We start from the raw sequence: 26212 nt of genomic DNA, 5'->3' as shown, positions 1-26212 counted from the left end.
CTGGGGGGGAGAAGGGGCTTAAAATCATCTAGGCCAATCTTTTTTCAGATATGAGAAAATCAAAGACTAGGTGGCTGTACAAGGTCACATAGGTAATAAGTAGCTGAGCACAGATTTGGCCATGGGTCCTCAGGTTCCAAAATTAGAGCAAGAGATTTTCCTTATTTTAAAAGAGAAGCAGAAGATGCCCTAAGATTAGAAAAAAAAAAAACCAGAACGATATTTTGTCACCTAAGATTTGGGGCTAATTTGCAGCATTGAAATAGAGCTTTATGGTGACACTTGTTCTAGAAATCAGGAAGAGGAATGCAGTGAGGCAATTTAAAGGGACCAGAAAGCTCAATGTATACAATAAGATCAGTTAGCCTGAAATAAAGGGGAGTACACCAGCCTCATCAGGGAGATGTTTTGGCCAGCTTGCTTTGAAAGCACTGACTTTTTTAAGCCCTCATTGCAGAGTACCTTTGTTACAAGAGTGCAAATCAATCTCAACGTGTTACAATTCTGCCACCTTGTGGTCAGAACTCCAAAGTACCGCTACTGTTAAGGGGAAAAAAACAGTAACAAAACAAAAAACAAAAAACAAAAACAAACAGGACACATTGTTTGCTACTTAGTGCCTCAACCTGTTCACTGCAAAACAAGCAGCTTACTGAATAACTAGCTACTCTGGTGAAGGTCCTACAACTGGCAAAAATGACTAACGATGGGCGGCTTGATGGCTGCACAGACAGGATAGAGACACTGCATGTTGTTCTAGGGTAGTGATGGTGAACCTTTTGAAGACTGCAAACTGCAGCCCCCACACCGCATGGGAGCCCCCACCATACCCCAGACAGGGGAGGGAGGAAGTGCTTCCATTGGGCTACTGCAAGGAGGGGTGGATGATATGAGACATATCCTCAGGCATGTGTGGAAAGGGGAGAGGAGCAGCCCCAGTATACCCCCTCCCCCCACTATCCTTTCACCAATATGGCTCTGGGGAATTTTTTTCTGAAGTGATCAGAGCCATTCATGGGTAAAGGAAGGAGTAACTTTTCACCTTCAGTGCACTATTTTCATCATTTCAGGGCAGTAAGAAGAAATAGTCCTTTCCTGTTGCTAGTGGATGGTCCTGATGAAATGCATTTTTGATCTTTGTCTAGCATTTAGTTAGTTAGGAATCACATAGGTAAGATATGAGTTGCTTTCTTCAAACTTGACTTGTACAAGATATATCTTTTTTTATTTTAATGTTATTTTAATAAATGTACACATAATTTTTCCAAAGTGATATTGTTGTGGGGGTGAAGAGATGCCCGTTGGGTTCAGGAAGGATACCTTTTTGCAAGAATGCAAGACTCCAAAACTTAGCTTAAAAATAAAAAGAGAAATTTATTAATTTAGAAAGTAACAATGAGAATGGCCAGGAGGATAGTATAGGCGGAACAGCAAGATGGAAGGCTGCTCCTTGGGAGGGCAGTATGGATGGAAAGGCTATGGATGGAAAAGCTGTCCCCCAGACAACATCAATTCTGGGGATTTTTTATACTCTTTACAACAGATGCTGTGTCATGGTGTGGACATGATTCTAGTCAACCCTCTGGCATTCGGTCAGGGGTTTGGTCATCTGACCAGGGTCTGCCTTAAGGAATGAGCCTCATAAAAGATTCTTTGGTTTTAGGGAACAGACAGATGTCTGAGATATAGCCTTGATAGAATCGAGGTGTAGCCTAGAGGTGCATCTCTCTGTCCATCTTAAATCTAAAGGAGAATCAAAGGAGGACAATCCTTCCAGGGTCCTATAGAGGTCATTGAATGTTTTAGGTTAGGAGTCTCAAGGATATAAGGGAGCAAAGGAATTTCTTTGATAATAGTTTGCTTGAGTTTCTGGGGTTACAATGCCCATGTCAATATGATTCATGTCGTCTCCCTCCCTTGTTCCCTCCTACCTCCCAAAGTTGAGAAGCAATTCAATCTGGGTTGTACCGTATTATCATGCAAAACACTTCAATATTATTCATTTTTGTCAGTGAATAATCAACAAGATGTATCTTTAGACTTGTCATTAGTGTGGCCAATTAAAAAAAGTAGGGAAAAATCTATCATTTTCTCCTTTTTAGAATTCATTAACTTGCTAATTGAATTAAGATCAAAATAGGTACCCAAGTAAGAGGCTTAATCTTTTTATGATGTCCTATAATAAATAAATGAGTAAATGCTGACATTTAGCATTTTAAGGCTTTTCACAACACCATTTAAAATATTTTGGCACTGGCACAGGACCATTCTGCATGGCATGCCTTTATCAAAGAAGGGGCTGTGCTCTGTGAGCAAAGCAGAATTTCAACAGTTCAAAAGAAACATGAGATGGAAGAAATTTAGAGACTCTCCATCCCAAATGTTCATATGGGCTATTTATGCCCAACTTGTGGCAGAGCCTTCCAACTACGTATTGGTTTGATCAATCACAGTCAGACTCATTGTACACTGATCCTGACATAGTGGTATCATTTTGGTGCTCTTCAAAGTATGAAAGACAACCACCACCACCACTTTTAATATTTAAAGAATGATGACTCTCCTATTGTTTAGTGGCAGGTTAAAGTATGGCCAATTCCCTGTCCATGAACTCTTATACATTAGAGATGCTTGGCAAAACCACCTCTCTATCGTCTGTGGACAGTTGACTGAAAAAACCCAGAACTTTTTGAAGCCCTGTGCCCATGTTCTAACTTGCCTTTAAATAGTCATTAGAGTCTAGACAAATTTGCTCTTTATTCAGGAAGATGTTGTACTAGCTTTTAAAACAGCAGCATCAGTCCTGGTGGAGAAATAGCTTTCAGGCTCACCCAGTACAATGATACTTCTAATATACTCTGTTCAATCCTACTCTCCCAGCTTTCATATTTCAGCCTCTTGACTGGGGTTAAAAGTTCAACTTTCTAGGCATGTAAACCTACTCAAGCAAAGCAAGCCATAAACAAACACTTGGTACAGATATAATGCATACTTCAAGAGGGACTAGTTACCATCGGACAAAATGTTTTTCCCCCCATGAGAAATATCCAAGGAGTTTGACAGTCAGAATATACTATTGCTTCTGTGCTCAAGAATCAAAAGTGCCCATCTGGGAGTATTTTACTATAATCAGGGAACTTTTAAACTGTATTTCTCAGAATCTTGGTCTTCCCTCCGATAAGAATGGAGGTTTTATGAGAAAATATTGTTGCTAGTGCTAGTTTCCACTTAAAATATTAAATTTGAAAACATGAATGTCTCAAAAACACTTAGTTTGTGAAGTAATCTTTTTCAGTAGGAAAACAAACTTAATTTCCTCTATTTTGCTTCAAACTTTCCCAATTCTCCTTTATGCCGGAGATATTTCATGCCACCAGGTCCTTCAAACTAGCTGTTGTGGGTTCTGCTAACATTGTTCTGTGGTTGAATCTGTCTGGGAAATGATGTGGGAATCTTTCCTATGGGGTAGGACTGTTTGCAGAGATTCTTGAGCCTCTGTGTATGCCTTTGGCATAGAGCTATATCTAGAAAGTGGTGAATTCAAGCAGCCACACTGCTCTGTGTATGGATGGGTGGGATCAAGAGTGGAATGCAGGGAGGAAGTAGTAGATGCGAGTGACTCAGAGGGGAAGTCATCTGGGGAAAAGGAGCAGGTCCTACCAGCCAGGCTTCAGGTTCATAGATAGTACCCAATTTATAAAAAAGGTTTTGTTTTATATGCATGGGGCTGAACAGATTGTGGTATATGATTGTAATGGAATACTATTGTGCCATCACAAGAAATGACAAACAAGATGATCACGAAAAATCCTGGAGAAAAACTTACATGAAGTGATACAAAGTGAAGTGAGTGGAACCAGGAGAATATTGTACACTGTAACAGCAATAATGCGTGATGATCGCCTGTGGAGGACTTAACTATTATCAGAAATACAAGGATACAGGACCCCCCCCAGGGACTCATGGTATAAAAGGCTATCCACTACCATAGAAGGAACTGATAGAGTCTGAATGCAGATTCACTTTATTTTCTCGGGATTTTCCTTGAATGTAAGTGATATGTATCTTTTTTTCACAATATGATGAACATGGGAATACATATTAAATATGTACATGTGCACAACCTCTATCATATTACCTGCATTCTTGGGGGGAGGGAGGCTAGATAGGAGGTAAAGAACACTGATCACAAAATATCAAAAAAGATTATGAAAACTGTATCGATGTCAAAAAAATTAAGAGATGATGGATAGGGATAAAGAAAGGTCGGGCTTGACACTGATTGTGTGAATTTACTGATAATGAGGAACTTCAAGATGAGGAACCCCCCCCCCCCTTCCCTCTGTTTATTATTTCCTATTTATCCTGTCTATGCCATGTTTATTTAAAAACTTTCCCTGTTGTCTCCCTTGTAAAATTGTGAGTTCCTTGAGAGTAGGGACTGTTTTTTAACTGTCTTTATATCTTTTTTGGTTCTTAATAAATGTGTGTTTTTTGACATTCTGACAACTTCTCTGCATCTTGTACAGAGATACTGAGAGCACTAGGAGGCTGAATGCCTTGCTCAGGGTTACCTATTGTGTCAGAGGTAGGACATTAGCCCAAGTCTTCAGGTTCTAAGACCACTATCTAATCATGATGTCATGGCTTTCTCTAAGAGGGGAAAGGGAAGGGAATATATATTTATATAGTGTCTCCTATGTGCCACAATTTTTTTAATGGCTCTGTTTTTTAAAAGATATATTATCTCATTTGAGACCACAAAACCCCTGAAAGGTAGGTGCTATTAGTATACCCATTTTATAATTGAAGCAAATGAGACAAATAGAGGTTAAATGCCTTTTTTTAAAAAACCCTTACCTTCTGTCTTGGAATCAATAATATGTATTGATTCTAAGGCAGTAAGGGCTAGGCAGTGGGGGTCAAGTGACTTGCCCAGGGTAACACAGCTAGGAAGTGTCTGAGGCCAGATTTGAACCTGTGACCTCCCATCTCTAGGCCTGGCTCTCAATCCACTGAGCTACCCAAGCTGCCCCAAGTGACTTTCTAAGGACCACCAAGCTAGTGAGTGTCTGAATCTAGATTTGAACTCAGATCTTCCTGACCTAAAATTCACTATATTGGCCTAGTATTCTTTTCATTATTAAGAGCAGTCCTTGAGGCAATAAAGGTATAGAAGATTCCAAAATATATAATTCTGATAATCTATCATTAACAATATCAAGGGAGAAGAGGGGATAATATGCATGATGGTTCATTAAAAGCATTTGGTTTGGAGTCAGAGGATCTAGGCTCAAATTTGGTTTTTTATTCAAATAGGCCAAGACACTAATTTCCTCAAAGTCTGTTTCCTCAAATAAAAAATTGGTCTACATGATCTCTAAGATTCCTTCCAGTTTTAAGTCCTATGACTTAAGTAATCCAGTGGGATTACATACAGAATTCTATGAGCTCAAATTTGCACATAAAAAGCTATATGCAAAAAAGATTGAAGGAGGCTCATATAACTGATGGAAAAAAAAGAAAGATATGAAAAGCTTAGGGGAAAAAAGTCCCATTTAATAAAATGGGCTTTCTTTCTTTTCTTTTTTTCCCTATCTTCAGAATAAGAAGATTAACAAGGAAAAGATATCTATATTAATATACTCTCCTTTCTCCTAGGCTATGATTAACAGCAGAGTTTTCTAATTTCTTTTTTTAGGATGGGGACTTTTTTTTTACTATAGTATAGTAGAGTGGGAAAAGCATTAGATTTGAAATCAAAGGATTTGTGTTCAAATTCTAACTGCTGATTATTCATTATATGACAAAGTACTACACTTCTTAGGATTTAATTTCCTTATCTGTAATATGAAGAGTTTGAATTAGATAGGATTTGAGGTCCTTTCTGACTCCAAATCCATGTTTCATTGATGAATTGGTATTGTGCTAATAGACTGCAGAGAGAACACAGACATTTGATTCCTTTTTCTTCCCCATCAAAATTGATTTTCAATCTGGAAGGTGTGAATAAACATTGGTTCAAAGGATATCAATGCCCCTGGGAGGGAAGAGAAGGGAATAAGAGATCCTGGGTTCAAATATGACCTCAGATATTTCCTAGTTGTGTGACCCTGGGCAAATCACTTAGTCTCCATCACCCCTAGCCTCTATTACTTCTGCCTAGGAACCAAAACACAGTATTGATTCTAAGATGGAAGGAAAGGATTATTATTATTTTTTAAATGTGGTTTGTTGAAACTGGAGAAAAAGGAATGTTTACTGGAGATTCAAAGCCTGCCTTAATAGCTGAGTGACCCTAAACAAGTCACTCTAAATCTTTATTAGCCTCAGTTTCCTCTTCTGTAAAATGGAGATCAGAATAGCATTTACCTTCTAGGATTGTTGTGAAGATCAAATGATATATTGAAAGTGTTTTACAAACCTTAAAATGTTCTTTAAGTGCTAGCTGTCATCATCATCATCATTATTGCTGTTGTTTCAGTAGGATACTAGTAGCCTTTTAGATCTGCCCTATGAAATGTTAACTCTTAAGGGTTGACTTTATGGAATGGATGAATCAGAGGAAGAATAATGTGAAAGGTTATACTACTTCTTATTTCAAGTTGTCATGACCTGATGATTTGAGCTACATTTAGGGGGAAAAGAAGTATTAATCCAGGTAGTCTCAAAATGTAATCTAGTTTGAGTCATCATATTTCATGAAAAAGATGATAATTCAAAGAGGAAACAGAATTAAATAATAATATTTCAGAGGCACCAGTTGTTCTTATCTAGTAATAATTCCATTGTTTCCATTTTGATATTTGAGTGAATGTAAAGACTTACATGAGCAAGAGCAGGTGTAGGTGGTGGAGAGGGGAATGGAAAAGCTGGTGTGGTCTCCTTCTCCTCAGGGCCAGAATCAGGTGGGAAAAAATTTTGTTCTGAAGTAACTTCTCCTTCACCAAGTTTGTGATCTAGACAGCGACCAATGTCCGCATTTTTGAAGGACACAGATTGAGCAAAGTCCATTGGGCTAAAAGAATACAAGGAAATGGCAAGATTTGTACACTAGTTCGTTCATCTTGCTACCTTACAGCAATATAAGTCACTGCTTTGAAGTCCATCAATACATATATGATTATTTTGGCTTAAAAATTTAAATTTGGCTTAAATTTTGCCTTTAAAATGTAAAACTTTCTCCTTATCTATTTCCTAAAGCATATTTGTACCTGCAGTCAGAATTATTTCTCCCATAAAAGTCAAAATTGAATGAATTCAAAAAGAAAAAGCATTTAATGAACACAGGATGTATTGGGCAATGTATTAAGCCCCGGGGAAACAAATACAGACACATTTAGGAGTCTCTACCCTGTAGGAGTTTATATTTTGGGGTAAGGACAGTGGGAAAGATGTATAGAGTGCAGGCCATAGCAATAGGAGAAGCAGATGGAGTCCAAAGGTAGATCAAAACATGCCATTCTTCACTTTATTTCCTCTGTCAATTTTTCTCTAGTGTAAGCAATATGCCTTATTTCACAATATGACACAGATATATATAGTATATGATAATATGTGCACAACCTATATAATATTACTTGCCATTTTGGGGAGTGAGAGGAGCAGGGAAGGGGACAAAAAAGAATGAGACAGATTTATGGATATAGCTAATGTGAGAATTTGTTTCTCCGGGATGAGTATATTTATTCTAATTTATTATATATTTGAAACAAAGCTTATGTATTCTATTATTTTTATATTACATATTATATTATGTAATATAAAAATAAATACCCATACTTTAAAAAGAAAGAAGGGGAGGAGAAGAAGCATGGTGACCTTGTTCTAGGTGAGGTAAGATGAAACGGTCATTTATCAAGTCCTTGGATCAGACTCCAAGTTCAGGAAGGAGGTGGTAGATGAGGGGAATGAGGCAGCCTGGATTAGAAGTGGCTAGCATTTATTTATATAAATAATTGTATAAAATTTGTATTTTGTATAAAAAACAAATAAAAATAGATTGTATAAAAACTGAGATATTTATATAACTATTGTATATTCTATATTCTATTCTAGACTATATTCTATATATGTGTGTGTATGTAAATATTTATATATATATTTTTTTCTTCTTTAACTTTACCACTTGCATTGCAAATGATTGCAGTACAATGGGATCTTGGTACAAATAATAAAAGTTAGAATACAGAGGTTTACTTACATGGCATTAATAACGAGATTCCATATACAACCTTCAAAAGGAGGTATAGTTCTGAGCGGTGAAGGTTGAAATTGAGATGGAGAGCCTCCCACAAAGAGTTTTTTAATGCTAATAGACTGTTCCACTGTCAGGTTCTGCATATGCTTTCTGTCTTCATCCACTTGGACAGTAAACATGCTGATGGAATATAAAAAACACAAATAAAAAATACATGAGGTTTGGAAACTGACTGTTTATGGCCATCATTTTATACCCACCCACAGTAGCCATGAATGAGCTGAAATGGGATGATTAGGAGCATTAAGCAAATGTTATTGTCTCTCAGGATCTCCTTGTTTGCCTCCTTTGTTAACTCTCTCTCAGAACTCAACAAAACCAGAAAGTGATGTTGCAGTAATATTGGTCTCTAGTTGAGATGGCAGTTGTGGTCTGCAGGCTGACAACACTGTCATGGTGAGACCCTAGACTTCTGTACTGTGAAATAATATCAATCTTACAGGGCTCAGTGGGTTTATAGCAGTATGGGGTCACATTTGGTTTTCTTCTTTATTTCTTGGTTTGTGCTAGCTATTATCTTCTTGCTATGGGATAAATAGTACTCCAAAGTGCTTAGATTGCATGAATATACAACATAGCAAACATATACTGTACATTTTACAATGGATGCTGGGTGTCATTTGTCTATGCCTGAGCAGAGGGGGCAAGGAAGGATCGTTATTGTTAATTTAAAGTCTTCAGTGAGTTTCCTTAGTGGACATTCATTTACTTTTCTTAATTGATTTCTACAAGATAAAAAACATTATAAAAAGAGAGGCAATACATTCATTCACTCTATTCATTTACCAACAGTATCAGATCACATAAGAAAGGATTATAGAATACAAATGTACTTTTTTCCTTTTACATAAGCAAGAGGTGAGATGGAGTCACAGGATCTTTCTGCCAAAGAGTAAGGACAGCCAGACATGGAAGTTTATTTTTGGGAGAGATTAAGGTATAGTATGAAGTTACTAAAAATTCTGCTTCATTTGTGATGCAAAACAAGTCTTTGAGGATGACAAACTTGGGTAGAGTGTGGGCTTCTTGTGTTTGAGGTAAAGGGAGTGGATACAATGTGGTATAGTATATTGAATACTGATTCTGTCTTTGAGGTCTCTTCTGGAATGTTGATGACATGATGAAGGCAATGTACTGTGAGTTGAATTACTTTGGAGAGTCTCTGAACAGTTTCTCCACCTTTGGGCAATGCTACTAAGAGAGAGAAGTTAAAAATATCTTAAGTACTAATAGATAGAGTAAATTATATTGAAAGGATGGCCACTATAAACATTTCATTGCTCATTTTTCAAAGCAGAAAGATGAAGAAGTTGTGTGGAAACAACAGGAGAAAGGAAATCAACAGCACCATATACTCATTTTCCATTGTAGTCTGCTTGTCAGCAGAAACTATAGGGTATGAAAATTGCTACCAAGAGTTGTGTTTTGTTTTTTTTTTAATTCTAGGAAAGCAGAGGCTTTTGGATAACATGTGAGTCATAGTTAAGCAATTTCTCCTTTTCTGGCTAAAAGCTTTTAATGATGCACCTTGTTTTTGGCTGACCACATCTACTGTCATAACAAAATATCTATCACAGCTGCACCATTAAGGATAAGCTGGGGAGATATAAGCATCCAACTCTTACTACTTCCTACTTATCATTATCGGGTTTAGCTCTATTTTGGTCAGACATAAGAAAAAAGGCACGTTTTGGCCCTTATACTTAAAAGCATTTTTGTAAATCTCATCAAACCTCCCTAGTTATAAAAATTGAATTTAGTAAAGGTAAGAGTGGGAACAATAGGCACACTACTTGCAGGTAGATTTCAGCCTAATATAAGGAAAACAAACACACACGTATGCAGAGATTTATACTCTCTCACATATAATTCCTTACAATTAGAGCTGTATAAAAACTGAGATTGTGAACCTTCTGTTACAGAAATCTTTTAAAAGAAGGTTGAATGACTATTTCACTGGATGGCTGTAGAGAGGATTCATGATTTTCCCTCTATGATATTCTAGTAGCTAAATTATTAAAACTTATTTATGTTCTTGTTGACCCAATAGTGGTAGAGTGTTTGTTGGAAGAAAGGAACATGTTGGGATGTACTTAGGCTCATAGAGCTGGAACTAGAGGGGATCTGAAAAACCATATAAGACAAATCTCTTTATTGTACAGATGAGAAACTACTCCTTGCAGGCTGGTCTGCATGACTCTTAGCTGAGCAATCCTTGTCCAAAATGTATCATTGTGAACTTTAGCTGTAGGGAATCAATGACTTCATTTTGTAGCTGGTTATGAGTTAGTGTGATTGGTATGTCCTACTGATGCTCCTCCTTGGGAAGAACTAATTTCTGGGTGTAACAACTATGCTTTTTTTATGTGTGATATCCAAGTCAGTTAGGAAATATACCCTGTTAGCTATGTAAGTTTGGAGTCATTTAAGAAAGGAATAGTTCAAAGCACAATGTCTCCCATGGGACAAATGTTTTTAATGACAAAATGTTTTTAAAGATAAAACCTACAGGTACTGTGTTGGCAGATGTAGGAGTTGGCAGGAAACATTATCCTAGATGAGGATGTCAGTGTCCTTTCTAATGTACCATGATGCCTTCTATGATGAAGATGGGAATATCTTTGATTTTGCAAGCTACTACTGGTGAAACGGCCCAGCTAGTCTAATTATTAGGTGGAGGGAAAGAAATGTGAGAACATGATGATGTTGAAAGTTCATGCTTTTTTGTTTTTGTTGTAATGCCTAAAATTTTTCATTTATTTATTTGGTAATCTGCCCTCTCTGCCCTCTCTGCCCTCAGGATTTATGGGAAAAAAACATATATAAATACTACTGGAACCTTAACTTATCTTAATCTGTAAGGATGGGGTCCTAGGAATGAGGAGTACAGGTTCACAAGTTTAATCTGGATAGAGAAACTATACTCCACTCAGGCTCATTGAGTCTGGTGGGCTCGACTAGGTTTTGAGACCCAGGTAAAGTGTAGGTAGAATAAGTAACTTGACATCAAGACTAAATCAACTTTCAAGATCCAGGAAGGCTAAATAAACCAATCAAAGAATGGAGTCTATTTTAGGTGACCTAGTCAGACTACACAGCTGGGATAAGAAAGAGAAGCTTGTAGGGCCAGTGTGAATGTGAGGTGGTATAAGACCTGAAACCTAAAAGAAGAGGACAATTTGTGGGCACTGATCAAAAATTAAACTTGTCATCTGAATTTAGAGAGGATTTCCCTCTCTAAACCTTTAGGTCAATGATATGGCCTCTGGAAGGGCCATAATAGAAGGGGAAAAAACCTGTCCAGATCCCAGATTCTTGTTTTCCTAATTGAGAACTTGATAAGTGGATTTGAGAGTGTTGAGACTTACTCAGTAGCCTAGATTGCCAAGGGAAAAGGATGCTTTGAAGTTAGAATCCAAATATCTATTCCTGAAGCTCCCAAAATACACTCAATATGTGGGTTATGGTTACTATGTACACCAGGTCCCACAGTTCTTTCTATGTTCTCATGTAGTATAAATTGTTGAGGTGCTTAAAAAAAAGTAGTCCATAAGAATATGATAATACCTTTTAGTTTTCCCCTTTAGCTTCATAAGTTTCTTCTAAAGTCTTAAAAAAGACAAATTCTCTCTTTTAAAACTTAACAGGTTGGTGAGCTATTATGGAGAATCTATGGAAGGGTCTAAGTAGAAAAACCTATGGTATTTAGCCTGTAGGGACTCTAGGTGGTTGTGAACCTGGGAAATCAAGAGGTTGAACTCTGTAGATGGTACCAGTCAGCCAAGTCCTAGGTTGGCTACCATGAAAATGAAGTGGTGGCCATATAGAAAGGAACTATGAAACCTCCAGTACCCAATAACCACAGTTCTAGGAATGAATGTGTTTGAGGGGCTTGAGGAAGAAATGCTTGGATTGCAAAGCTCAAGTCATACTCACCCTTTTATAAGCTCCAAAAGTAAGTAGGAACTGCCTATCAGAATTAGAGTACTGGTTTTTAACCTAACTCTGTGTGTGACTTCAGAGAATGGTATTGAAAAAGAAATTCATGAGTTAACATAGGTAGTTGACCTTCTTGTCTAAATGGACATTTTCTGCTTGGAGTGTTTAATGTGACTTGACACTACTTACTTCTGAAGTGGCCTATCTAGAAGGGTCAAGTAGTAGCCTGTCTCTTCAATAATAATGTGAGAGCTATAAGTATTTCAGGTCCTTTTGATATTTCCCTAAAGACAGGTTAGATTTAGAAATACATGGAAACATACTATCAAGTGACATCAATCTCAAAGAATTGTACTACTGACACTGACTGGAGGGAGGATTCTTAATCCACTGATTCTGCCAGTCTAAATGATACTTTTCCTGATTGATCCCCTATCCCAGCTGTTGGTGTTTTCTCCTTAGAAGTTACTTTGTATTAATTGACATAATTTTCAAGGCTTATTATAAATGATTCCCCTTCACAAGCCAAACCAATCTCCTTACTATTCTTCATTTATGACTCCATCTCTCATCTCTCTATGACTGTTCCCCATCATTAGGAACATACTTCCTTCTCACATTTATCCCTTAAAATATCTAGCTTCATTTAAGACTCAGCTGAAAATCACCTTCTACATAAAATCTTTCCTTATGCCCCCCTGATTCTAGTCCCTTCACCCATTGCCTTGCTTGAATGTGTGTAACACTCTCTGTCTCTCTCTCTCCCCTAACCATCTATCTATCCTGATCTATCATCTGTCGTGCCCCCTGAAAGAATATAAGCACTCTGAGGAGAGGTAGGACCTTTTGCACTTTTGTCTTTGTATCTCTAGTACCTAGTATAGTGCCTAGGATATAGTAGCCACTTAATAAAGGCATTTTGATTGACATATTATTAGTTTCAAATGAAAGAGAATTCACCTCTCTTGCCCAAGATTTTTTTTAAAAGAAGTAAAGATTGCAGTTGCAGTTCATAAAGAATGAATCATGAAATTCCCCAAACCATATGTGATCTAAGGTGGAAGGCTTTGAGCAGAAGATAAAAGGGTAGGGACAAAACATTCTGCTGAGTGTTAAAATAAAGTGAGATGAGTTTCTCATGAATTTTGTCCATATGGTATGTGTATTTTGGATTGGACTAACATGATGCTGAAACTCTTATTTTGTTGCATTGTCAGGAAACAGTTTCTTTTTCTTCACTTAGGAGCAAACTTTCTAAATTATTTTTTATAGACTTGATTCTTAAGAATCCTTTCCCAAACCCAAAGGATTAGATCTCAGGAAAGTAATGATGGCAGAAAAACAGAGGTTTCAAGGAATATCTCTAGGGTGAGACTGCAGGGATGCTGACATCTGGGTAGCAGTGAAGCATCCTGAAATATAGGGCATTGAGCCTGCAATGGGGCCTCAGCAAAGCATCCCCAGCTTCCCACTTTTCTATGTACTGACCCTTCCTGAAGAAACAAATTCTGAAGGTCAATTATTGTCAGCATTATCCTTAGCACTGAAATATGAAAGATACAGCAGATTCTGCTGTGAGGAGGGCTATTCCCTTCTCCCACCCCTAGCTCTCTTTCTTGGGGGGAGGGGGATTCATAGGAACATAGATTTAGAGCTAGAAGTCATCTAGTCCAACTCTCTCGTTTTATAGAGTAGGAAACTGAAAGGCCATGAGACAAAATGATTGCCAGGTAGGTAGCAAATGGAAGAGGCAGCATGAGGATTGAGGTTCTTTTCTCATTACACTGCACTTCCTATTTTTGGCTAAAATACTCAAGTAAGTGTTAAGTATATGTCCCTTCCTACCACAGGAATCCTTGACTTCAAGATTAGTTAGTATGCATGAAATGTGGGGACAGTCACATAAGAGAGAGGCTTCCTCATATCAGTCATGTAGTACTAAAGTAAGACCGACCCTGAGAGAAAAGAAACATACTCTTCCAATTAATATCCACTATTACATTATTACTCATTACTTTGCTTCATACATATTGTTCCTTATTATTTATCATCCTAGTGTATTTGTACTGGATGCAATAATTATTTTATATATACTATATATAGTTATATATGTATATAACTTTGGTATATTATATATAACACAAATAATATATAATGCAAATATATCATACAATGTTTATATTCTAATATGTAATATAGTAAATATGAATATAATAAACAGCATACTATATATACACATACATTTGTATATACTTACATATGTGTATATGTATATATGTGTACATAATATATACACATACCTACATGATGTCACAAATCACTTTTTCCCCATTGGACGATAAACTCCTGGAGAATAGGAACTATTTCGATTTTGCCCTTGTATACCCTGCACCTAACATACTGCCTGGCACATGGTAGGCACTTGTTGATTTATTGCTTTATTCATCATTTATTTTAGGTGAAGGAGTTCTAGAACCATGCATTATTTTTGTGCTTCTCTGTATTTATGTTTGGGAAAGGGTTGAGGAGGATGGAGAGGTAAGGGACAGGAAGATAGGGAGTATTCAGAAGGGCTCATTAAGTTATGCATCACTCTGAATACAACACTTATGGGAGAGAGTAGCAGAGACTGGCATTCTTCCTTCTCTTTACAAGAGAATTGTGATGTGTCTACTTCTTCTACCCCCTTCCTTTACTTTCTTTCCCCAAAACTCCCTTGAAAGACATTTTGCTGAAGGTACTACTACATATTGGGGGATGGGGACAGTGGAAGACAGAGGAAGACAGGCAAGCAGACAAGGGACAAGAGACGAGTGCCTTCTACCTCTTCTCTAGTAGAGTGAGCCACACCTCACAAAAGGGGTGTGGCTTGAAAGGGGTAACAGAATCTCCCCCAGAAAAGTGAGGCATCAACCCACTTCAAATTCAAAGGGCTCTTGGGGATACCGACAGGAAACTTAATTACAGCAGGAGCAATCCAGATGTTCTAATAGAGATTTCTGAACAGAGTAAAAGAAACAAAACCTATGAAGGCAGAGAATGACAAACAACCTCATTCTCTAATAGTTACCAAATAAATGGACTCACATTTCTCTCACAAATATCCAAAAAAAAAAAAAAGGGTGGGGGTGACACCTGGTCATTTTCTTCTTAAATTTTAATGTATGAACAACTCTTCTCAGTTCCTCTCCTGGAGTAATGGGATATCCATCATTGTTTGAGGCAGTATGGTAGAAAAAGTGTTTCAGTTTTAGTACCAAGTCGAGTGATTGTATACTGATCTGTTCACTATACTACCAGATAATTATCTGTAAACAACAAAACTGTTTATGTAGATAATTAGCTGAGTGAAGAGCTTTCAATATACAGTGCTCAATCTAATAAAAGCTACATTGATGGCTTAAGGCTAGAAGGTTAGTTTCAATAAATTCCCTTCTTACAAAACACCTGTTCAGAGGACAACACAATGTAGGAATCTGGCCTCAGGGATTCAATGTGGCCGGAGATTTTCAGTGGCAACTTCTTAAAGAGAAGTACTGTGTGTGTGTGTGTGTGTGTGTGTGTGTGTGTGTGTGTGTGTGAGAGAGAGAGAGAGAGAGAGAGAGAGAGAGAGAGAGACAGAGACAGAGACAGAGACAGAGACAGAGACAGAGACAGAGACAGAGACAGAGACAGAGACAGAGACAGAGATTGCTATCACTGCAATGTATAGAAAAAGTCTAGGTTTGAAGTCCTGCCTCTGCTACAATCTGGGTAATCCTGGGCAAATCACTTGACCTCTGAGGACCCCAAGGAGACAATCTATTTTGGTAGATGCAGTTTCCTCATGAGGAGTTCCCTTAGGAATGGCATCACAGGTCTGGTCCAAAAGAAGAAATTAAAAAAAAAAACGTTACTGAAACATTTTGAGGATAGCCAGTTTCAAGATTGTTTTTTATGCTTGTGATCATTAGTTATGTATTGTTTTTTTTCCTTTTTGTGAGAATTGGACTAAAATCAGACACAGGGTAAAACCTATTCAAACAGACCCTTTTCAGTCTTTTAAAGCATTTCCAAAGATTTAGGCAAACTAACAACACATACGTTAAGCATCTTTGGTGTGTAGGTGCTAAGGATAGACGAGAGATATTTGAGTCTACACCTTCAAGGAACTCAAGATGAGATAGCCAAAGTTTCTCCATAAAATATTTGTCTAGGGCAGCTAAATAGTTCAGTGGACAGAGTACCAGGCCTATAGTTGGGAGGACTTAGGTTCAAATGTGGCCTTAGACATTTCCCAGCTGTGTGACCCAATTTGCAACCCTTACCACTCTTCATTCTTGGTATCAATACATGTATCAATTCTAAGACAGAAGGGAAGGGTTTTTTTAAAAGTATTATTATGTCTGGATCTTAAGCTAGTAATGGTAGTTGGAAGAAACTGATCATAAAATTTAGAACTAATGGGATTTTAGAGATCTTATAGTCCAACCCTAACATCATATAAAAAAGAAATTTGAGGCCCATAAAAATTAAATGACTTGGTCCAGGTCTAGGGAGTAAATATAGGTTTAGATGTGATTTCAAATCTAGTGCTTTTTTCCACTGCATCAGTCTGTGTTTAGATAGAGGGTCTGAATACCACTGAACCAGGAGTCATTCTGAATGAATAGTTAGTCCTGAATGAGTGGATGATGTACAGTTTTAAAAGGGAATTAAATAAATCAATCTGTGCAATCACAAATTTTATTTCTTTTAGTACCTATTAGGAGAAAAAATACCCATGCCAATCCATAAAGGATAAACAAGATAAATAAGACATAATCCATTCTCCCAAGGAGAATGTCTGGCTTTTTCTAGCTCAAGCAGTTCTTTTTTTTTAAATGCTTCCTATCCTTCCTTCTCCCATTTTCAGTTGCTTTAATTCCTATTCTTTTTGCAAGACACAGCTCATTTGTCATCTGCTCCATGAAGTTATCCTTAGTTTCTCCCTTCTTCCATTCTCCTTACTCCCTGTGGAGAATGAATTCTCCCTTCTCTAAACACCCTGAGAAATCTGCTCTTCTCTGATGGCACTGATCATCATCATCGACTTTGTATTAGAGTCATTCATATACATGCCATGTCCCCCTGCTAGACTGGAAACTTGGTAGCAATGACTAATTCTTTGTTTTCAACATATTATCTAGGAAATTTAATGATATATACTGAATGAGAGATATATTATGGGTTAACCTTTGATGACTTGCTCAGTTTCTATGTATTGATACTATTAATTGTTTGTCTACTTCTTGAATTCTTTGATTTCAACACATTTGATTTCCAGTTTCATGCTGCACATTCAATCTAACTACAAAGTTGCTAATATGCTGGTGTGAAGTTGCGTATTTTGAAATAAAACCTCAGGAAAGTCACCTAGTCTTTACTTTTGTTTTTGTTTATTTGATAAATATTCAGACTAATGTGATTTTATCCCCCCTGGGCTATCAAAAGAAATGATACAGACGCCTTTTCTAACAGGATAAAAATGAACTAGGGAAATCTTTTGGGGAAATGAACAATGGGAATACACAAGGTCTACTCATTCATCCAGAGGTCAGGAAAACATCTCTCATGGACTGGCAAGAAAGGAGTTATTCATTAATTTATATTAGAGTGAGAGAGAATTATTCTTTTTGTTTCCTCAGTCTCATTCACATTCAGCACAGTCCTTCCTGAACGAAGCCAGTTTTCTATTCCATGTGCTTTCATGACTCTCAGATAGCAAATCATAAATTTAGTAGCAAAGCTTCTAAATGCCTAATAGACAAGAATGGATGCACAATTTTGTATCTCTAAAGATAAAGCTTCTGTAAGATGTAAAATTAAGTTTTTAAAAGCTCAATAAAAGTAGTTAAACATACGCACTGTTTTAAGCAGTCTAATGTTAAGGAAGAAATTTCATTTGATTACAATAAAGAACTATTCTGCTATTGTTACCCTCTTGCTCTTTCCACGTGAATGGAATGTTCTCTCCCATCATGGAAAGGGATCAGCTCTGGCTTGACCACGATCTTGCGCATGGTCCTCACCCCAGTGGAGAGATGCACTTCCAGGCGACCTTTGTTCAGGAATATCGCATAATAGGCCTGTAGTGGGGGATGGATGGTGGGTGAGTTGAGATTATATGGCAATCAGAAATAGCTACAGATGTGTGCAGAGAAGTCTACAAATGCAGCGGCTCCAGGATGGTCTCTCTGAAGGAAGAGGGTCGATACTAAAGAGCTCTTACAAAACAAGATAGGCATTTGATTCATATACTTACCATTTTTACCTCCTACATAAAGCCAAAAAAGGCAATGTGGAAAAGTGGAATAATGCTCAAGATTCAGAGCACTGATAAATTAGGGTGGATATAATAACAATAATAATAATGTAAGTGAAATAATAATACATGTAATAACAGCAATCCCTCACCTATTGTCAGAGTTATGTACCAGAGACACCAGCCAGAAGTGAAAATCCACGAAGTCGCGGTCTTATAGTTTATTATTTATATATATTTTAAGGCTTTATAAACACTTCCCACTCTTCTCCTATAAAACTTTTCCATACTCTTATTAACCTTTCCCACACTCTTATAAACACGGAGCCAATCAGCACCCAGGATACAGAACACAGTGCTGTGGTTGGTCATCTTTCATTCCATCAGTCAAAAATGTGCCCTGTACAATCTCATGCTGGCAAACTTGCACAAGTGGTACCTATAGTGGCTTATGGCATTTCCATTGAGTACAATACAGTAATTCATCTGCAAAATCCCATGATGTAGTGAAAACTCTGGGATTCAGAATTAGATTTTTTTTTAATGACCCACAAATCAGTGAAGCCACAATAAGCAAACTTCAATATAGCGAGGGAAGACTGTATATTGTAAAATTAGAATTTGTTACCCTAAAAAACTACAATCCCCAGAAAAAAACCACTATGATTCCCAGAATCCCAGTCACTTTCTGTCATTATGTGATGAGATAGGCAGGATAAATTAGGTGGAATTCCGTGTCTAGTGCTCTTTCCTTCCTGTTGGTGGTTTTAGTGAAGTGGAGATTTTTGAGCAGGTAGAAAACTTAGTCACATGGTTCTATTTTGTCAGATAATAAACTTTATAAAAATAATACTTGCAGTATCTGACATTAATTTAACTCTTATAATATAGTATAATAAAGTAATAATGGTATATTAATAATATCTAATATAATAATATAAAAACACATGTAATAATAATAGCTAGCATTAATATATTGCTTTAAGAACCATGAAGTATTTTACAACTTATTTGATCTTTATAATAGTCCTATGAAGTCAATACTATTAGTATCCCCTTTTAACAGATGAGGAAACTGAGGCTGAGAGAGGTTAAGTGACTTGCCAATGACCATATAGCTAGCAAGTATCTGAGGCAGAATTTAAACTCAGATGTTCATGATTCCAAGTCCAGCACTCCATCCACTATGTCACCCAACTGCCATTTTGAAGATAAGGGCTGTTTTTGAGAGAGAAAAGGCCATAGTATTACAGCTCTGTAAATGGAAGGAACCTTAGAGTTATATTGGCCAATCCCCTCATTTCACAGATGATGATGCTGAGGCTTACGAAGGTGAAGTGACTTGCTGATTGTCATATATTAGGAGTCAGAGCTGAGATTGGACACCTCAGGACATCTTTCTCTAAATCCAATGGTCCTTCTACTGTATAGTGCTGCTGGTACATGTACTAGGCCAGTGAATGCCTTCCTGCTCTTAAGGCTGAACAGAAAACCCACATGTGGAAATAATGTTATAAAATGGATGGCAGAAAGGCTCCAGCTGGCTTTTTAAGATTTAGTCAAGCTCTCCAGCTCATGGCATTTTGAGCAGTTTAAAGGAAAGGTATGTTATACTACCTGGTTGAATAGATACTTATCACAAATGTGTAACTTTTTTCCCCACAGTCAGAAGAGAGGAAAACAATTTTTCATCCAAAAAATGTGCCTGCTTTCTTTTTGCCATGGTTACTAAGGCAACCAGTATGGTTTTGGTAGCTGGTTATAGACCCTAGGGAGTTTGGATTCAGTCCTGTTTCTTAAAGCTGATGTCAGGTATTGCTCCATTACTCCTGGAGCACATATGTGAGGCTATGCAGTGTTCTCTTGGTTCCCTAAGAGTTCTTGTCAGAGGTGAAGAATTAGAAGCATATATTCACAATAGCCTCAATCATCCTCTTTTTGGATCAGTAGGAAATAACTGTGTTGAACACAGAATATTCTGAAGATTTGAGCTTCTGCTCATGGCATAATGAGGAAATGCTGTTAAGTGCATAGCAGTCATTTAAGAAATGTTTTGTCTGAGTGATTAAAAAACAACAATATTCTTCTAAACTTGCTTATCTCAAGCTAACAAATTCTGCCAAGTAACTGAACATGCTCAAGGCTCAGCTAGATCTTTGTGAAATTTGCTGGCAATGTCATTGTTGAATATGATGGACAAGAACATATATTTTGAAAATAGGCCAATTTAAAAAGCACAGATTTTGTGACTAACAGAACTTGACTATTATAAATTTGCTTTTTCAAACTAAGAGCAGTTTTTTAGATGACTATGTTCTAGAAATGAATTCTATTTTTAGAATGTAGAAATAATTAGATCACTCTAAAGTTAGTACTAATTTTCTAGTGGGTTGTAGTAGATTGTTTATAGGAAATTTTTAGTAAGAGGGAAAATCTATTTTCTAAGCAGAGTTTAAATGCTGTTGATTTGAACTGATTTGGTTAGCACTGGGTAATAGGAATTTAGAGCTGGCATTCAGACAAATCATCTATTAATGATAAGGAAAATTATTATCTTATTATGGAAACCTATTCCAGAAAGCTATATATATATAAAATATTCATACATATATATGCATATATATTCTCTGAATATCACTTCATTGATGGGTAATACTATTATTGTTATGATAATAATGATGGAGAAGGGGTATGACATAATGGATAGAGTTCTGACTTCTGAGTTGAGGTGACCTGGTTTCAAGTGCTGCTTCTAATATGTAGACTCTATATAAACTTCATATCCCATGGACCCCAGATATTCTAAAAAGGAGAGGTTGCAAAGCAGTTGCTGATCCGTATTGGCAGAGGGAATTTCTCATTGAAAATTTCCTTTACGGATAGTCACAGATTCATTACAAAATTTAAAAGAATTTCAATGCATTTATGAAAATTAATTTCTGTGTTGCCTTGCTAATTGAAGGGAGGCTTATTATGGAAAATAAAATATCTATGAATTGAGAAGGGAAGTATTGCCTCATTGTTAATTTGGCATGAAACTACCTAAACATGACTAGAAATAGAATTGCCCAAGACCAAGTCCACAGAACAGAGATCTGGCAAAAGATATTGGTGGCTCTTTATAGCACTTAGTAGACTTAAGAAACTGTCCTAATTAATAAGGCTACATGTCCCTTGGCTATAGGTTTCATAAAGATTTGGTTTTCCATGTTAAGCCTCTTCTTCATTAGCAGAGTTAGTTTTGCATTAGAATCAGATAGAATAGTGGGAATAGGATGACTTCCATCTGGACAATTTCCTGGGACTAGATTGTATATATATATATTTTTTTTTAATTTATTTTTTTTTGTGGGCACATACAAGTCATATGTATCTTTGGGTATAAACAAAACAAATTTCCCATTTCTTGCTCCTTGATTAGTGATGCAGAACAATCACAACAGAAAATTCTATGTAAATGAGAAATGAAATTAAACAGGAACAATAGGGTTAGGCATGAATATTAGCAGAGGCAGTTTAGTTGATGTAGGGAATCTAGAGTAAGGAATATCTGAGTATAAATTCAGCTTCAGACACTTGTTGGACTTTAAGCATGTCACTTAACTAATCCTAGCCTCAGTTTTTCCTCTGTAAAATAGGGATAATAATAGCATCTACCTCACAGGCTTGTTGTGAGAATCACATGAGATAATATTTGTAAAGCACTTTGCAAACCTTAAAGCACTGTATAAATGTTTGCCATTATGATGAAATCAGCACAATTTCAGGTAAAAAGAGAAATGGCTGTTGCCACCAACTAGCAAAGGAAAACTATAAAACGTTCCTTCTTTAACAAGTATAAAAATCAAATAACAGCAAACCATAAACTCCAAATGCCTTACTCATCTCTTCCTTCAAAAAGAGATGCCTAAGAATGTGCAGGCACAGACATGATTTACCCTGTCTCTTTGTACCTGTCCAGTTTGTCTGCGTTTTCTCCTTGGTGAGGTGTTAGGTCCATCACTTCCCAGCAGAATGATCCCAGACTCATTTTTGGTGCTGAAGGAAAGGTTGATTTCTGTGCCAACATCAAATGGTACTGGTGAAAGCTCTACAAATCCAGGCTTGGGAAAACTAACAATGTAAACATTCTGTGTAGAGAAAAAGAGAAATAACAATGAGAAATGAGAATATAAATTAATTCACCTGTCCAGTCTCTCCCATTTTCAAATCCAATAAAAAAAAATCTGACCTTTATTAAACATCTACTGTGTACCAAGCAAGATGTGAGGCACTGGACAAACTTGTTCATCAATCATTTAACAACCACATATTAAAATCCTACTATGTGTCAGGTACTAGGCTAAGTGGACAAACACTGTGAAAGGCAAATGTGAAGCAATTCCTTCCTTCCCTTATGGAGTTTACAATCTACCATGGACATAGATAGGTATATATAAGATTTGTATAAAGTCGATACATATAGTATAATTTTGTAGGGGAAAGAAAAAGTAATTACTATAATTAAGAACTATAAGGATCCAGGAAGGTAGGTGGCTAAGCAGATAGAGAGCCAACCCTGAAGTTGGGAGGACCTCGGTTCAAATCTCCAGCTGTAGGATCCTGAGCAAGTTACTTAGCCCCAATTGTCTATCCCTTACCACTCTTCTGCACTGGAGCTAATACATGATATTGGTTTTAAGATGTAAAGTAAGGCTTTTTTTTTTTTTTTAAGTACAGGACTCACAAGAAGCAAGTGGACCACCACTACTTGTCAAATAAATGAATGCCTGAATAATACTTAAAAATACTTTTTCATATTAACTTTGTCCCAACTGGTCAGCTTTATCTAAAAACAGAATTGTGACTAGTAAGCTTTTATTCTATAGTTTTTCTATCAACTAATAAAAGATGAACAATGCTTGCATCCCATTTTGGGCTTTCAAGGTTTGTTACTCTGACTTGAAAAGGTTGAAAATTAATCATTCTTCTTCATTTCATCAACTGATTAATCATGCTTTACTGATGAATCAAACACATAAATAAAGCATAAATATGGATAGCCTGTTCATTATTACTGGCCTGTTACTGCAATCAGGACAGGCAGATATTACTAATATATGATGTATATTTTGTCACAAGCTAACAAATCAATTATCTTTCCATGATTTAACAAATTATCAAGGCCAGTTTGATCATCTTTGGAAATAAATTTATATATACTCTATACTAAGTGATCAGTTGTCAAAGTCTCTAGCTTTTCTGGACATAAAAAGCAAGAGCCTGTTAGAAGGTAAGCTGTATTTCTGGCCCAGCTAAGACATTTAAATGACATGTATTAGCAGAAGGCATAATCTCTTGAGCTTTCTATTACAATTTTCAAATCAAGAAGCTTGGACAGTTCGGATAAAAGTACTGTATGGTCAATTGTTCCTTTTTTATTATTTATCTACACTGAATCTCTGCTTCATCCACCAGTTGCAAAATAATTCCTGTTTACTGAAAAGTGACTTTACAGAATGATCATTTCAAGCACACAGGCTATTCATTTTATAGCCAATTTTTCATCCCCATGTATCTCTTCTGAATATAAATGAGACCTGGGCTTTGGAAGATTAAAGTTCTCAGTAAAACTTTCTTTTTAGGGGATCAGTGCCATACCTTTAAGATTAAATTCCATCTACATTTCCCTTTTTCTTATCCCCAGGCTTCCCAGGGTACATCTAGAATCACTGTGGCAGAACTGGTCCCATTCTATGATTTGGAGTTCCAATTTGTGACTATAAATCAATTCAGTGGTATGAACAGTAGAAGCCCTGAGGTACCAGTAAGAGTCTGAGAGACAGAATTTTAAGAGCTAGAGGGGTCTATATAGTTTCTTCTCTTGTGGCAGTTTTCATTTAATATTGAAATTGTGCAGTCATATTGGTAGATTCGTCTCTCTTTCCCCCTTAAATTTGAGTTCTAATTTGTCACATAGAATTGCATCTTCCCAGTGTTCATTTTGGCACTATATCTCTCATAAGTCCATGCAGACTCCTAGCAGTTTTCATTTGAGTGGAAGATAGATATCTTACAATAGGATGAGACATGTGCTGGAGGCTGGACAGCAGAGCCAATGATGGCAGATAGGCATGGTAAAATGCTAAAAATGGTTGCTTGGGATTGACAGTGGTAGAATGGACAAAGAGGTCCTAAAGAGAGAAGCCACATGACTCCAGTTACCTTTTGAACATGTTTTCCAGAATAAATAAAAATTCTTGATTGAAGGAAGTCAAGTAAATTATTATTTTATTTCTGGGGTACTAAAATCTTTTATTTGTACTTAAAACATAATTTTAAAGCAAATTAATAACTTCGGAAATTCAATGATGCTCTTAGTAACTGATAAATTTGGTTATTATTTACAATTTTATTCTTTTAAAGAACAATAGTCTATTTTTACACTCATATATGCAAACCCCAAATAAAGAATTCATATTTTTGAATAGCTACACAAAAGACAGTCAAGTGGGACTATGGGATAGAAAGGTGCTAGTTTCTTTATTTTTCTCCAAGGTTGGAAGAACTGATTAGCTGTGTTATGAGTGGAGTAATAACGGATAATAGCAGTTAAGGGGTTCTTTCAAGCTTTTAATGTTCCTTCATAGAATACTGGAGTTGAAAAAAGGATCCTAGAGATCTTTAGATAGCTCCATTTGTTAGGAAATGCTTCCTTACATTAAAGGCAAATCTACTTCCCTCTATCACCTTCCCATCTTACCTACTTCTAGGACCAGACAGAATGAGTCTAAATCCCTCTTCCACATGACAGTCAAATTTTGGAACTATTGATCTTCCAGAATATAGTGATGCTTCTTTTTTAGACCAAATATCCCTTCTTTCTTTAACTCTTTTTCATAAACCATGTTTTCCAGTCTCTTCATCATACTGATTTCCGGCCTTTGAATCTACCAGTATCTTTCCCAAAAGGAGGGGTATAGAACCAAACAAAATGCTCCATATGTGGTCTAAGAAGGGCAAAGTATTGCTCTGGCATGCTACGTCTTTTGCCTTTTTGAGTGCCTTGTTATATTTTAAAGTGATAGTGAATTGAGCTTGCCCTTTACTAAAATTACTCAATCTTTTACACTGTTCTTTAGATGTGCTACCACCATTGCTGAGTTGCTCTTTGGAATCCAAGTATAGCACATTACATTTTTTCCTTTTCAATTTCATCTTAATACATTTGGCCCATTATTATAATCTGTCAATATATTTGTGAGTATCTAGATTTTCTTATCCAAAAAAGAAAGTATAAAATTAGATGTCTCCTTAAAGGCTCCCATGCTAATAAAAGCTACCCCTTTTGACATTGTGGATGCAGAGGGCTGAGGTTTGGAGCATCCCTCCCTTAATATAACTCTGATTTATATTAAAGGAACCCTGGATCCAAGCTATGCTGGACGTGAATAACTATTTTGTGAACTATCATTTCACCAACTCAGTTTGGCAACGGAAATTTATGGAACAACAATAAAAAAAAACTATAGTTTACATTGTGTGGAGGCAGAATCTGTCGAAGGGCATTTATTTAAACAATAACATGTTCTATCAAGGTATGAGATATATGTGGTATGAATATGTTTTGGTTTTAATTAGTCCTCCTAATTTTCACCCTTATTATACTTCCCTTTCTGCCCCCTCCCCTTTTGTTCCCTTTTTCTTACTTTTTTTAGTGTCTATTAAGTTCCCTTCCCCCCCTCTTTCCC

The 26212-nt window shown here is 36.6% G+C and overlaps 1 protein-coding gene across 1 annotated transcript in view; it reads right to left on the bottom strand.

Annotated features, from left to right (window-relative positions):
* LAMA2 (laminin subunit alpha 2) overlaps positions 1–26212 on the bottom strand; it is a 923420-nt gene that overhangs the window by 17973 nt on the left and 879235 nt on the right. The window contains exons 53-56 of the mRNA XM_056818751.1: positions 22436–22612; positions 18158–18306; positions 8204–8380; positions 6829–7018 (exon numbers count right to left, since the gene is read on the bottom strand). Of these exons, the coding sequence (XP_056674729.1) occupies positions 6829–7018; positions 8204–8380; positions 18158–18306; positions 22436–22612 (693 nt within the window). The remainder of the gene's footprint in view (positions 1–6828; positions 7019–8203; positions 8381–18157; positions 18307–22435; positions 22613–26212) is intronic.

This window comes from Monodelphis domestica, chromosome 2, assembly GCF_027887165.1.
Source record: "Monodelphis domestica isolate mMonDom1 chromosome 2, mMonDom1.pri, whole genome shotgun sequence".
NCBI lineage: Eukaryota > Metazoa > Chordata > Mammalia > Didelphimorphia > Didelphidae > Monodelphis > Monodelphis domestica.
The sequence above is the reverse complement of the archived record's forward strand: the minus strand, read 5'-3'. Positions and strand labels throughout refer to the sequence as shown.